A 13511-nucleotide genomic window follows, 5' to 3' on the forward strand; every position below is an offset into this window, starting at 1 on the left:
AAAAACAGCTTTTTACATTAGCATGTGACGTTCAGAACTAGCATTCCCACCGAACACTTCCGGTGAATTTACTAAATGACTCACGATAAACGTTCACAAAAAACATAACAATTATTTAAAGAATTATAGATACAGAACTCCTTTGTGCAATCGAGGTGTCCGATTTTAAAATAGCTTTTCGGTGAAAGCACATTTTGCAATATTCTGAGTACATAGCCCGGCATCACGGGCTAGCTATTTAGACACCCAGCAAGTTTAGCCTTCACCAAAGTCAGATTTACTATTAGAAAAGTTTGATTACCTTTGGTGTTCTTCATCAGAATGCACTCCCAGGACTGCTACTTCAATAACAAATGTTGGTTTGGTTCAAAATAATCCATAGTTATATCCAAATAGCGGCGTTTCGTTCGTGCGTTCAAGACACTATCCGAAGTGTAAATAAGGGTCACGCGCATGACGCATTTCGTGACAATGTTTTTTGAAATATTGCATTACCGTACTTCGAAGCATGTCAACCGCTGTTTAAAATAAATTTTTATGCCATTTTTCTCGTAAAAAAGCGATAATATTCCAACCGGGAGCGGTGGTTTTCGTTCAAAGATAAAACATGGAGTCCACTCGTGCACGCGCCTGAGTCTCACAGTACTGTTACCGGCCACTATCCAAACGCGCAACTTTTTTTCAGCCAGAGCGTGCAAAGCCACCATTCAGCTTTTTGCCGCCTTCTGAGAGCCCATGGGAGCCGTAGGAAGTGTCACGTGACAGCAGAGATCCCCTGTAATGGATAGAGATAATCAAGAAGGCCAAGAAATTGTCAGACAGGGCACTTCCTGCATGGAATCTTCTCAGGTTTTGGCCTGCCAAATGAGTTCTGTTATACTCACAGACACCATTCAAACAGTTTTAGAAAATTTGGAGTGTTTTCTATCCAAAGCTAATAATTATATGCATATTCTAGTTTCTGGGCAGGAGTAATAATCAGATTAAATCGGGTACGTTTTTTATCCGGCCGTGAAAATACTGCCCCCTATCCATAACAGGTTAACTGACTTGCCTAGTTAAATAAAGTTAAATAAAGGTAAACAAATGTAAAAGGACAACAAGAAAGGTGTGCTCTCGGTTGTGCACATGACACTGCAGTGTCCACTCATTTAGACTGGTCTTACTCATTTTTCAGAATACAAGCTTTAAACAATTTCTAAAGACTGTTGACATCTAGTGGAAGCCATAGGAAGTGCAATTTGAGTCCTAAGTCAATGGATACTGTAATGGCATTCAATAAAATACTACAAAAATAAAATAAATCCCACTTCCTCAATGGATTTTTCTCAGGTTTTCGCCTGCCATATCAGTTATGTTATACTCACAGACATTATTTTAACAGGTTTGGAAACTTTAGAGTGTTTTCTATCCAAATCTACCAATTATATGCATATCCTAGCTTCTGGGCCTGAGTAGCAGGCAGTTTACTTTGGGCACGCTTTTCATCCGGAGGTGAAAATAGTGCCCCCTACCCTAGTGAGGTTAACAAAGCAAATTTGAGGAAAACACAACCGAAGTTCTACCAACACATTGACTGTAGTACGCTGGTAAAACATTGGACCACTGCTACTCAACTTTTCGAAATGCCTACTAGCCCCTCCACCACCCTCCCTTCGGCAAATCTGATCACGACTCCATTTTGCTACCCCCTTCCTATAGGCAGTAACTCAAACAGGAAGTTTCCATGATAGGGTCTAGTCAAAGCTGGTCTGACCAATCGGAATCCATACTTCAAGATTGTTTTGATCACGCGAACTGGGATATGTTATGGGTAGCCTCTGAGAATAACATCGACAAATACACGGATACGGTGAGTGAGTTCATCAGGAAGTGTTTAGATGTTCTACCCACTGTGACTATTAAAACCTAACCAAACCAGAAACTGTGTATAGATGGCAGCATTCACGCAAAACGGAAAGCGCGAACCACCGCATTTAACCATGGCAAGGTGACTGGCAATATGGCTGAATACATACAGTGTAGTTATTCCCTCCGTAAGGCAATCAAACAGGCAAAACGTCAGTACAGAGACAAAGCGGAGTCGCAATTCAACGGCACAGACATGAGACATATGTGGCAGGATCTACAGCCAATCACGGACTACAAAAGGAAAACCAGCCACATCGCAGACCCGACGTCTTTCTCCCGGACAAGCTAAACACCTTCTTCGCCCGCTTTGAGGATAACACAGTGCCACCAACGTGGGCCGCTACCAAGGACTGTGGCTCTCCTTCTCCGTGGCTGATGTGAGTAAGACATTTAACCTCTATGGGCTAGGTGGGACGCTAGCGTGCCACCCGTGGTGCACTCCATCAACAGCAGGTGCATTTCAAGAGCGGCAAATTTGAATCCAAATAAATGTCAAAATTCAAATTTTTCAAACATACAACTATTTTACACCCTTTGAAAGATAAACATCTCCTTAATCTAACCACGTTTTACGATTTCAAAAAGGTTTTACGGCGAAAGCATAAATTTAGAGTATGTTAGGACAGTACATTTACAAGAGTTGTGTGTAATGTTTTGTCAAGTCAAAGACAGGGTCACCAAAACCATAAAACCAGCTAAAATGATGCACTAACCTTTTACAATCTCCATCAGATGACACTCCTAGGACATTATGTTAGACAATGCATGCATTTTTAGTTCTATCAAGTTCATATTTATATCCAAAAACAGCGTTTTACTATGGCATTGATGTTGAGGAAATCGTTTCCCTCCAATAACCGGCAGTCAAGTCAGCGTCACAAATTAAATAATTAAAATTAGAAAACATTGGTAAAATATTATATTGTCATTTAAAGAATTATAGATTTACATCTCTTGAACGCAATCAACTTGCCAGATTTAAAAATAACCTTACTGGGAAATCACACTTTGCAATAATCTGAGCACTGCGCCCAGAAAAATACGCGTTGCGATACAGACTAGACGTCATGTTGGGGAGATCTAAAATCGAAAATACTATGTAAATAATCCATTACCTTTGATTCTCTTCATCAGATGTCACTTCCAGGTATCACAGGTCCATAACGAATGTAGTTTTGTTCAAAAAAGCTCATCATTTATGTCCAAAAATCTCCGTCTTGTTAGCACATGATCTAAGCCAGCCGGACTTCTCGTCATGAACGAGGGGAAAAAATATATTTACGTTCGTTCAAACATGTCAAACGTTGTATAGCATAAATCATTAGGGCCTTTTTAACCAGAACATGAATAATATTCAAGGTGGACGAATGCATACTCTTTTATAACGTATTGGAACGAGGGTACCCAACATGAACTCGCGCGCCAGGTGTCTAATGGGACATCATCGTTCCATGGCTCTTGTTCGGTCAGATCTCCCTCCAGAAGACTCAAAACACTTTGTAAAGGCTGGTGACATCTAGTGGAAGCAATAGGAAGTGCCAAAATATTCCTCAGCCCCTGTGTTTTTCAATGGGATAGGTTTAAAAGGTAATACAACACATCAGGTATCCACTTCCTGTCAGAAAATGTCTCAGGGTTTTGCCTGCCAAATGAGTTCTGTTATACTCACAGACACCATTCAAACAGTTTTAGAAACTTTAGAGTGTTTTCTATCCATATATAATAAGTATATGCATATTCTAGTTTCTGGGCAGGAGTAATAATCAGATTAAATCGGGTACGTTTTTTATCCGGCCGTGAAAATACTGCCCCCTATCCATAACAGGTTAACTGACTTGCCTAGTTAAATAAAGTTAAATAAAGGTAAACAAATGTAAAAGGACAACAAGAAAGGTGTGCTCTCGGTTGTGCACATGACACTGCAGTGTCCACTCATTTAGACTGGTCTTACTCATTTTTCAGAATACAAGCTTTAAACAATTTCTAAAGACTGTTGACATCTAGTGGAAGCCATAGGAAGTGCAATTTGAGTCCTAAGTCAATGGATACTGTAATGGCATTCAATAAAATACTACAAAAATAAAATAAATCCCACTTCCTCAATGGATTTTTCTCAGGTTTTCGCCTGCCATATCAGTTATGTTATACTCACAGACATTATTTTAACAGGTTTGGAAACTTTAGAGTGTTTTCTATCCAAATCTACCAATTATATGCATATCCTAGCTTCTGGGCCTGAGTAGCAGGCAGTTTACTTTGGGCACGCTTTTCATCCGGAGGTGAAAATAGTGCCCCCTACCCTAGTGAGGTTAACAAAGCAAATTTGAGGAAAACACAACCGAAGTTCTACCAACACATTGACTGTAGTACGCTGGTAAAACATTGGACCACTGCTACTCAACTTTTCGAAATGCCTACTAGCCCCTCCACCACCCTCCCTTCGGCAAATCTGATCACGACTCCATTTTGCTACCCCCTTCCTATAGGCAGTAACTCAAACAGGAAGTTTCCATGATAGGGTCTAGTCAAAGCTGGTCTGACCAATCGGAATCCATACTTCAAGATTGTTTTGATCACGCGAACTGGGATATGTTATGGGTAGCCTCTGAGAATAACATCGACAAATACACGGATACGGTGAGTGAGTTCATCAGGAAGTGTTTAGATGTTCTACCCACTGTGACTATTAAAACCTAACCAAACCAGAAACTGTGTATAGATGGCAGCATTCACGCAAAACGGAAAGCGCGAACCACCGCATTTAACCATGGCAAGGTGACTGGCAATATGGCTGAATACATACAGTGTAGTTATTCCCTCCGTAAGGCAATCAAACAGGCAAAACGTCAGTACAGAGACAAAGCGGAGTCGCAATTCAACGGCACAGACATGAGACATATGTGGCAGGATCTACAGCCAATCACGGACTACAAAAGGAAAACCAGCCACATCGCAGACCCGACGTCTTTCTCCCGGACAAGCTAAACACCTTCTTCGCCCGCTTTGAGGATAACACAGTGCCACCAACGTGGGCCGCTACCAAGGACTGTGGCTCTCCTTCTCCGTGGCTGATGTGAGTAAGACATTTAACCTCTATGGGCTAGGTGGGACGCTAGCGTGCCACCCGTGGTGCACTCCATCAACAGCAGGTGCATTTCAAGAGCGGCAAATTTGAATCCAAATAAATGTCAAAATTCAAATTTTTCAAACATACAACTATTTTACACCCTTTGAAAGATAAACATCTCCTTAATCTAACCACGTTTTACGATTTCAAAAAGGTTTTACGGCGAAAGCATAAATTTAGAGTATGTTAGGACAGTACATTTACAAGAGTTGTGTGTAATGTTTTGTCAAGTCAAAGACAGGGTCACCAAAACCATAAAACCAGCTAAAATGATGCACTAACCTTTTACAATCTCCATCAGATGACACTCCTAGGACATTATGTTAGACAATGCATGCATTTTTAGTTCTATCAAGTTCATATTTATATCCAAAAACAGCGTTTTACTATGGCATTGATGTTGAGGAAATCGTTTCCCTCCAATAACCGGCAGTCAAGTCAGCGTCACAAATTAAATAATTAAAATTAGAAAACATTGGTAAAATATTATATTGTCATTTAAAGAATTATAGATTTACATCTCTTGAACGCAATCAACTTGCCAGATTTAAAAATAACCTTACTGGGAAATCACACTTTGCAATAATCTGAGCACTGCGCCCAGAAAAATACGCGTTGCGATACAGACTAGACGTCATGTTGGGGAGATCTAAAATCGAAAATACTATGTAAATAATCCATTACCTTTGATTCTCTTCATCAGATGTCACTTCCAGGTATCACAGGTCCATAACGAATGTAGTTTTGTTCAAAAAAGCTCATCATTTATGTCCAAAAATCTCCGTCTTGTTAGCACATGATCTAAGCCAGCCGGACTTCTCGTCATGAACGAGGGGAAAAAATATATTTACGTTCGTTCAAACATGTCAAACGTTGTATAGCATAAATCATTAGGGCCTTTTTTAACCAGAACATGAATAATATTCAAGGTGGACGAATGCATACTCTTTTATAACGTATTGGAACGAGGGTACCCAACATGAACTCGCGCGCCAGGTGTCTAATGGGACATCATCGTTCCATGGCTCTTGTTCGGTCAGATCTCCCTCCAGAAGACTCAAAACACTTTGTAAAGGCTGGTGACATCTAGTGGAAGCAATAGGAAGTGCCAAAATATTCCTCAGCCCCTGTGTTTTTCAATGGGATAGGTTTAAAAGGTAATACAACACATCAGGTATCCACTTCCTGTCAGAAAATGTCTCAGGGTTTTGCCTGCCAAATGAGTTCTGTTATACTCACAGACACCATTCAAACAGTTTTAGAAACTTTAGAGTGTTTTCTATCCATATATAATAAGTATATGCATATTCTAGTTACTGGGTAGGAATAGTAACCAGATTAAATCGGGTACATTTTTTTTATCCAGACGTGCAAATGCTGCCCCCTAGCCCTAACAGGTTAAACATGTTAACCCTCGCAAGGCTGCCGGCCCAGACGGCATCCCTAGCCACATCTTAAGAGCACGCGCAGACCAGCTGGCTGGAGTATTTATGGACATATTCAATCTCTCCCTATCCCAGTCTGCTGTCCCCACTTGCTTCAATATGTCCACCATTGTTCCTGTATCCAAGAAAGCAAGGGTAACTGAGCTAAATGACTATTGCCCCGTAGCACTCACTTCTGTCATCATGAAGTGCTTTGAGAGGCTAGTTAAGGATCATATCACCTCTACCTTACCTGATACCCTAGACCAACTTCAATTTGCTTTCCGGCCCAATAAATCCACAGCCGCTGCCCCATCCCATCTGGGCAAGAGGAAAACCTTTGTAAGAATGCTATTCATTGACTATAGCTCAGCATTCAACATCATTGTACCCTCCAAGCTCATCATTAAGCTCGGAGCCCTGGGTCTGAACACCGCGCTGTACAACTGGCTCCTGGACTTCTTGACGGACCGCCCCCAGGTGGTGATGGTAGGAAACAACACCTCCACTTCGTTTATCCTCAACACAGTTGCCCCACAAGGGCGCATGCTCAGCACTTTCCTGTACTCCCTGTTCATCCATGACACGCCTCCAACTCCATCATCAAGTTTGCAGACGACACAACAGTAGTAGGCCTGATTGCCAACAATGACGAGAGAGTCTACAGGGAGGAGGTGAGGTTCCTGGGAGAGTGGTGCCAGGAAAATAACCTCTCACTCAACGTCAACAAAACAAACAGCACCTGAAGTGACAGGAAGGCCAAAAAGATCATCAAGGACATCAACCACCTGAGCCACGGCCTGTTCACCCCTCTATCATCCAGAAGGCAAGGTCAGTACAGGTGCATTAAAGCTAGGACCAAGAATAAAAAACAGCTTCTATCTTAAGGCCATCAGACTGTTAATTAGCCATCACTAGCCGGCTTCCACCCGGTTAAGCAACCCTGCACCTTAGAGGCTGGTCCCCTATATACATAGACTTGTAATCACTGGCCACTTTAATAATGCAACACTAGTCACTTTAATAATGTTTACATACTGCAAGACTCATGTCATATGTATATACTGTATTCTATTCTACTGTATTTTAGTCAATGCCACTCCAACATTGCATGATCTAATATTTATATATTTCTTAATTAGATGATTTTACTTTTAGATGTGTGTATTGTTGTGACTCGTTTTTAGATGCTACTGTACTGTTAGATACTACTACACAAGCATTTCGCCACACCCGCAATAACATTTGCTAAATATGTGTATGTGACCAATAAAATTTGATTTGATTTGATAGCAGGGGGTGTAAAGCCATAACACATGAGTTTTTCCATCAACAGACTATGATCGATAATCTCAAAAGCCGCACTGCAGTCTAACAAAACAGCTCCCACATTCTTTTTATCATCAGTTTCTCTCAGCCTATTATCAGCCATTTGTGTAAGTGCTGTGCTTGTTGAATGTCCTTCCCTATGAGCGTGCTGAAAGTTTGTTGTCAATTTTTTTACAGTAAAATAGCATTGTATTTGGTAAAAAAAATTTTTTTTTCCAAAACTGTACTAAGGGTTACAGGCTGATTGGTCAGCTATTTGAGCCATTAAAGCGGGCTTTACTATTCTTGGGTAGCGGAATTACTTTTGCTTCCCTCCAGGCCTAAGGGAACGCACTTTCTAGTCGGCTTAGATTTAAGATATGGCAAATATGAGTGGCAATATCATCCACTGTTATCCTAAGTCATTTTCCATCCAAGTTGTCAGACCTCAGTGGCTGGTCACTGTTGATAGACAACAATCATTTTTTCACCTCTTCCACACTAACTTAAGAGAATTCAAAATTACAAGGCTTGTCTTTTCTAATTTGATCAGTTATACTTGTCAGCATTTGTTGCTGGCATGCCATGCCTAAGTTTACGAATCTTGCCAATTAAAAAATTGTTAAAGTAAATGACAATATCAGTGGCTGTTGTGATGAATGAATGATGGAGCTGAGTTTGCCTTTTTCCCATAATGTCTTTATACACTGCTCAAAAAAATAAAGGGAACACTTAAACAACACAATGTAACTCCAAGTCAATCACACTTCTGTGAAATCAAACTGTCCACTTAGGAAGCAACACTGATTGACAATACATTTCACATGCTGTTGTGCAAATGGAATAGACAACAGGTGGAAATTATAGGCAATTAACAAGACACCCCCAATAAAGGAGTGGTTCTGCAGGTGGTGACCACAGACTACTTCTCAGTTCCTATGCTTCCTGGCTGATGTTTTGGTCACTTTTGAATGCTGGCGGTGCTTTCACTCTAGTGGTAGCATGAGACGGAGTCTACAACCCACACAAGTGGCTCAGGTAGTGCAGCTCATCCAGGATGGCACATCAATGTGAGCTGTGGCAAGAAGGTTTGCTGTGTCTGTCAGCGTAGTGTCCAGAGCATGGAGGCGCTACCAGGAGACAGGCCAGTACATCAGGAGATGTGGAGGAGGCCGTAGGAGGGCAACAACCCAGCAGCAGGACCGCTACCTCCGACTTTGTGCAAGGAGGAGCAGGAGGAGCAATGCCAGAGCCCTGCAAAATGACCTCCAGCAGGCCAGAAATGTGCATGTGTCTGCTCAAACGGTCAAGCCGAGATCCTCTCTAAGCTTTACAGGAATTTGATTCTGAATATAAACAGCAACACCTCCACCATTGGCATATGCCAGTATTCTGCTGAATCTTTCACACTTGCTAGAATCAGTTCTTTAAAATCCATTTTGAGAATTTCCAAGCTAGCCCTCCTAATGTTGTTTGACCCCACATGGACTACGACAGCGTCAGCTCCCGGCAACTGTCGTAGAACGGTCGAAAGCAGCCTTGTAATGTCCTGTACTCATACTCCAGGATAGCACAGAGTTTTTTTTTTACTGTGAAACTGGCAATGACGACAGCTGGTGCAATGGCTGAGGAGGAACATCCGTTCTTTCGCCTCAACTGATTTCGCAAACCCTCGAGGACCGAAGGGCCCGATGGGTCGGAGCCAGCTGTAGTATCCATTGTGGATGATGAATGGGCTGGCGTCTCAGACAGCCTCACGGTGGATCTGAACCCGAGGTAGAAGCCACCGGAGAGGAAAACGGAACAGACAACAGAGGCGCAGGTACCTCTGGATCCGATCTCGAATTGGAAGCCCCCAGGGAAGAAGGTGCCGGAACCTCTAGATCCAGGGCGGCGAAGCTGTTTCTAGTCTGTGTCCGGTCCGGGCTTAACATCTCCAAGGAGGCCCCCGTTGCCAGAGGACACTGCTTTCAATTTCCACGGCAAGTGTTATATCTCCATGGCTGGTTGGTAGGATTGAGAACAGGAACATCCACCAAGTCATCCAGGAGCATCCCACCAACTCCATTCTCCAGGGAAGGGGGAGACCCCTTCTGAGAGGGATTGCTGCAGAGTACCAGCCAGTCGACTGTGGGGAGCAGACACTTCCACCAGGCTAGAGCGGTGTCCGGCTATTGGGGTAGAAGAGAAAGAAAAAGTAGGTGGGTGTGGATTCCCCAGCTACCTGTTTGCTAAGAGTACCCATTTCGCCCCTGTAGTCCTCTGCAAGCAAACAGTTGCAGTATACATCATGTGAAATCCATTCGACATTGTGTAGAACCAGTTTAGAATAATGTAAACATGTTGGTTACTAACCAGTGTTAGGCATTTTTACTCCTCAATGATTCCTTAATGAATCACTAGATGTCCACCATCTCCCCTCTCCCCAGGTGAAGAAAGTGAACCTATCCAAGGACGAGTCCCTGACTATCCTTGGCTATGGAGGGACGGGACCAGAACTCTTAGCCAATGAGACCCTGATGCGTGAGGGTCAGGTGATTCGAAGCTCAACCAATCAGGTGCAGATTTACTACCGCAGTCTCCGGCAGACTGATCATGGTGTGTTCAGCCTACACTATCAAGGTAAATTCAGAGTGGCGTCTTTTCTTTTTCAAGAAAACATGTTTGAGTCAATACAATGGTTTTATAAGGGTGTTGCCCACAACAAGGAGGGGAAGCACATCAAACTTGAGGTGATTATTTTAGTTTAATACAACAACAAAAAATGAAACAACTACTCAAATTTCGCATGAATACATTATCAAGGTGTATCACATCCGGCCGTGATTAAGAGTCCCATAAGGAGGCGCACAATTGCCCCAGCATCGTCCAGGTTTGGCCAGGGTAGGCCGTTATTGTAAATAAGAATTTGTTCTTAGCTGACTTGTCTAGTTAAATATATATCTTTTTATAAAATAAAAGGTATTCCACCCCAGTGAGCGCTTTGAGTGTGATGGTTTGTTCACATGTCATCCTGCCTTGTTTTGTACAATTGATCTGTAGCACTCTCTCTTTCCTCCATCTTTCTCACTCCCTTAATCTGTCCTACATGCAACAGCCTTCCTCCTCTCCTGCTTGTTCCCTCTTTCTCCTGAGGGAGGGGGTGTGACAGTAACGGACATCCACCCCGGAGGCCAGGCCCACTTCCACTGTGACCCTGGCTTCCAGGTCAGGGGCCACGAGGTAGCCAACTGCTTGAACATGACTCAACCCCATTGGAGCTCTCCTGAACCTCAGTGTGTGGGTTAGTGTTCGCTATCTTCTGACTGTAGAATCTTTGACCATGTCAATAGGATACAACAATTGTCTGGCCTGCACAGAAAATGTGTTTCCTGAAACGGACAATGCAGCTTTGTTGTGGCCAGTATGGGTACTGTGAGCTCATTGGAAATTGTTTGTCCATGGAAGGCCCCACATCTCACACAGTTGAGGGAAGTGCTGATGTTTCTGTGGCTGGCCCCAACGCCAGTATATAACTGATGACTCTTGATTGTTCTTCCCAACTGTTAGCTGTGTCATGTGGAGGGTGGATCCGAAATGCGACCGTGGGTAGAATCTTCTCGCCGCCTCCTCCATCTACGAGTAACCATAGCAACAGCAATAATCTGAGCTGCCATTGGCTACTGGAGGCCAAGGAGGGACACAGGCTTCACCTCCACTTTGAGAGGGTTGCGCTGGACGAGGACAATGATAAGTAAGTTAACCTGTTGGGGATAGGGGGCAGTATTTGCACGGCCGGATAAAAAACGTACCCGATTTAATCTGGTTACTACTCCTGCCCAGTAACTAGAATATGCATATAATTGTTTGATTTGGATAGGAAACACCCTAAAGTTTCTAAAACTGTTTGAATGGTGTCTGTGAGTATAACAGAACTCATTTGCCAGGCCAAAACCTGAGAAGATTCCAAACAGGAAGCGCTCTCTCTGACTATTTCTTGGTCTTCTTGATCATCTCTATCCAAAACAGGGGATCTCTGGCATAACGTGACATTTTCTAACGCTCCCATAGGCTCTCAGAAGGCGCCAGAACATTGAATGATGACTTTGCAGGCCATGGCTGAAAAACAGTAGCGCATTTGGATAGTGGTCGATCTGAGAACAATGAGACTGGGGCGCTCGTGCACGAGAATCCACCATGTTTACTTTCTCTCTCTTTGAACGAAAACAACGACTCCCGGTCGGAAAAATTGCATAAAAATTGATTGTAAACAGCGTTGACATGCTTCGAAGTACGGTAACGGAATATTTCGAATTTTTTTGTCACGAAACGTGCCGGACGCGTCACCCTTCTTTACCCTTCGGATAGTGTCTTGAACGCACGAACAAAACGCCGCTATTTGGATATAACTATGGATTATTTGGAACCAAACCAACATTTGTTATTGAAGTAAAAGTCCTGGGAGTGCATTCTGATGAAGAACAGCAAAGGTAATCCAATTTTTCTTATAGTAAATCTGAGTTTGGTGAGTGCCAAACTTGGTGGGTGTCAAAATAGGGCTATCTACTCAGAATATTGCAAAATATGCTTTCACCGAAAAGCTATTTTAAAATCGGACATAGCGATTGCATAAAGGAGTTCTGTATCTATAATTCTTAAAATAATTGTTATGTTTTTTGTGAACGTTTATCGTGAGTAATTTAGTAAATTCACCGGAAGTGTTCGGTGGGAATGCTAGTCACATGATAGTCACATGCTAATGTAAAAAGCTGGTTTTTGATATAAATATGAACTTGATTGAACAAAACATGCATGTATTGTATAACATAATGTCCTAGGAGTGTCATCTGATGAAGATCATCAAAGGTTAGTGCTGCATTTAGCTGTGGTTTTGGTTTTTGTGACATTATATGCTAGCTTGAAAAATGGGTGTCTGATTATTTCTGGCTGGGTACTCTGCTGACATAATCTAATGTTTTACTTTCGTTGTAAAGCCTTTTTGAAATCGGACAGTGTGGTTAGATTAACGAGAGTCTTGTCTTTAAAATGGTGTAAAATAGTCATATTTTAGAGAAATTGAAGTAATAGCATTTCTAAGGTATTTGAATATCGCGCCACGGGATTCCACTGGCTGTTGAGTAGGTGGGACGCAAGCCCATAGAGGTTAAGATGTTAAAAGGTGCAATCTGCAATTGCTACATCCTTTGTTTTACTTTACTTTTAAATTAATGATATATACCCTGTGATCCTTAAAGAATAGAACTTATAAATGCTCATGAGCTTAGTTCAACTGTCTTACCCCATCAGTACCCAAAATATAACCTTGTTTTTACTTCTATCTAATTGTAAACAAACACTGTATAAAGTTTCTTACTTCTCATGGACTTTGAAAAAGTGAAGTTGCATAAGTACAACAATAATTTGGCTGCATTGTATCGTGAGTTCAGCATAGACCATCATAGGCTGGTCCAGTATAGTTGCTGGTTTTTCTGGTGACCAGCCTTTACTGTGTTTTTGCTGGTGACCTGCCTTCGCTGTGTTTTGGACACTAGTGTTAGTTTGTCATAACCTAACAGACAACTAGTCAAAGCTCAAATCAAGTTCATTCACCCAATGGGTCAAACAGCTGAAAAGACAAAGACATTTTTCCACCAGCACAGTCTCCTCCTTCCACATTAAGACAGCCAATACATATCTGTTGCTAGGAGGGAAGTTAACTTCTTAGCCAACAGCCAATGGGATCGCATGGTGCGAAATACAAA

General features: G+C 42.2%; 1 protein-coding gene across 3 annotated transcripts in view; it reads left to right on the top strand.

Moving 5' to 3' along the window:
- Window positions 1-13511, top strand: part of LOC106583888 (seizure protein 6 homolog) — a 136078-nt gene that overhangs the window by 49574 nt on the left and 72993 nt on the right. For all 3 annotated transcript variants that reach the window (XM_014168513.2, XM_014168512.2, XM_014168514.2), the window contains 3 exons: window positions 10200-10392; window positions 10868-11053; window positions 11320-11503. In XM_014168513.2, the coding sequence (XP_014023988.1) occupies window positions 10200-10392; window positions 10868-11053; window positions 11320-11503 (563 nt within the window). The remainder of the gene's footprint in view (window positions 1-10199; window positions 10393-10867; window positions 11054-11319; window positions 11504-13511) is intronic.

This window comes from Salmo salar, chromosome ssa23 (assembly GCF_905237065.1).
Source record: "Salmo salar chromosome ssa23, Ssal_v3.1, whole genome shotgun sequence".
NCBI lineage: Eukaryota > Metazoa > Chordata > Actinopteri > Salmoniformes > Salmonidae > Salmo > Salmo salar.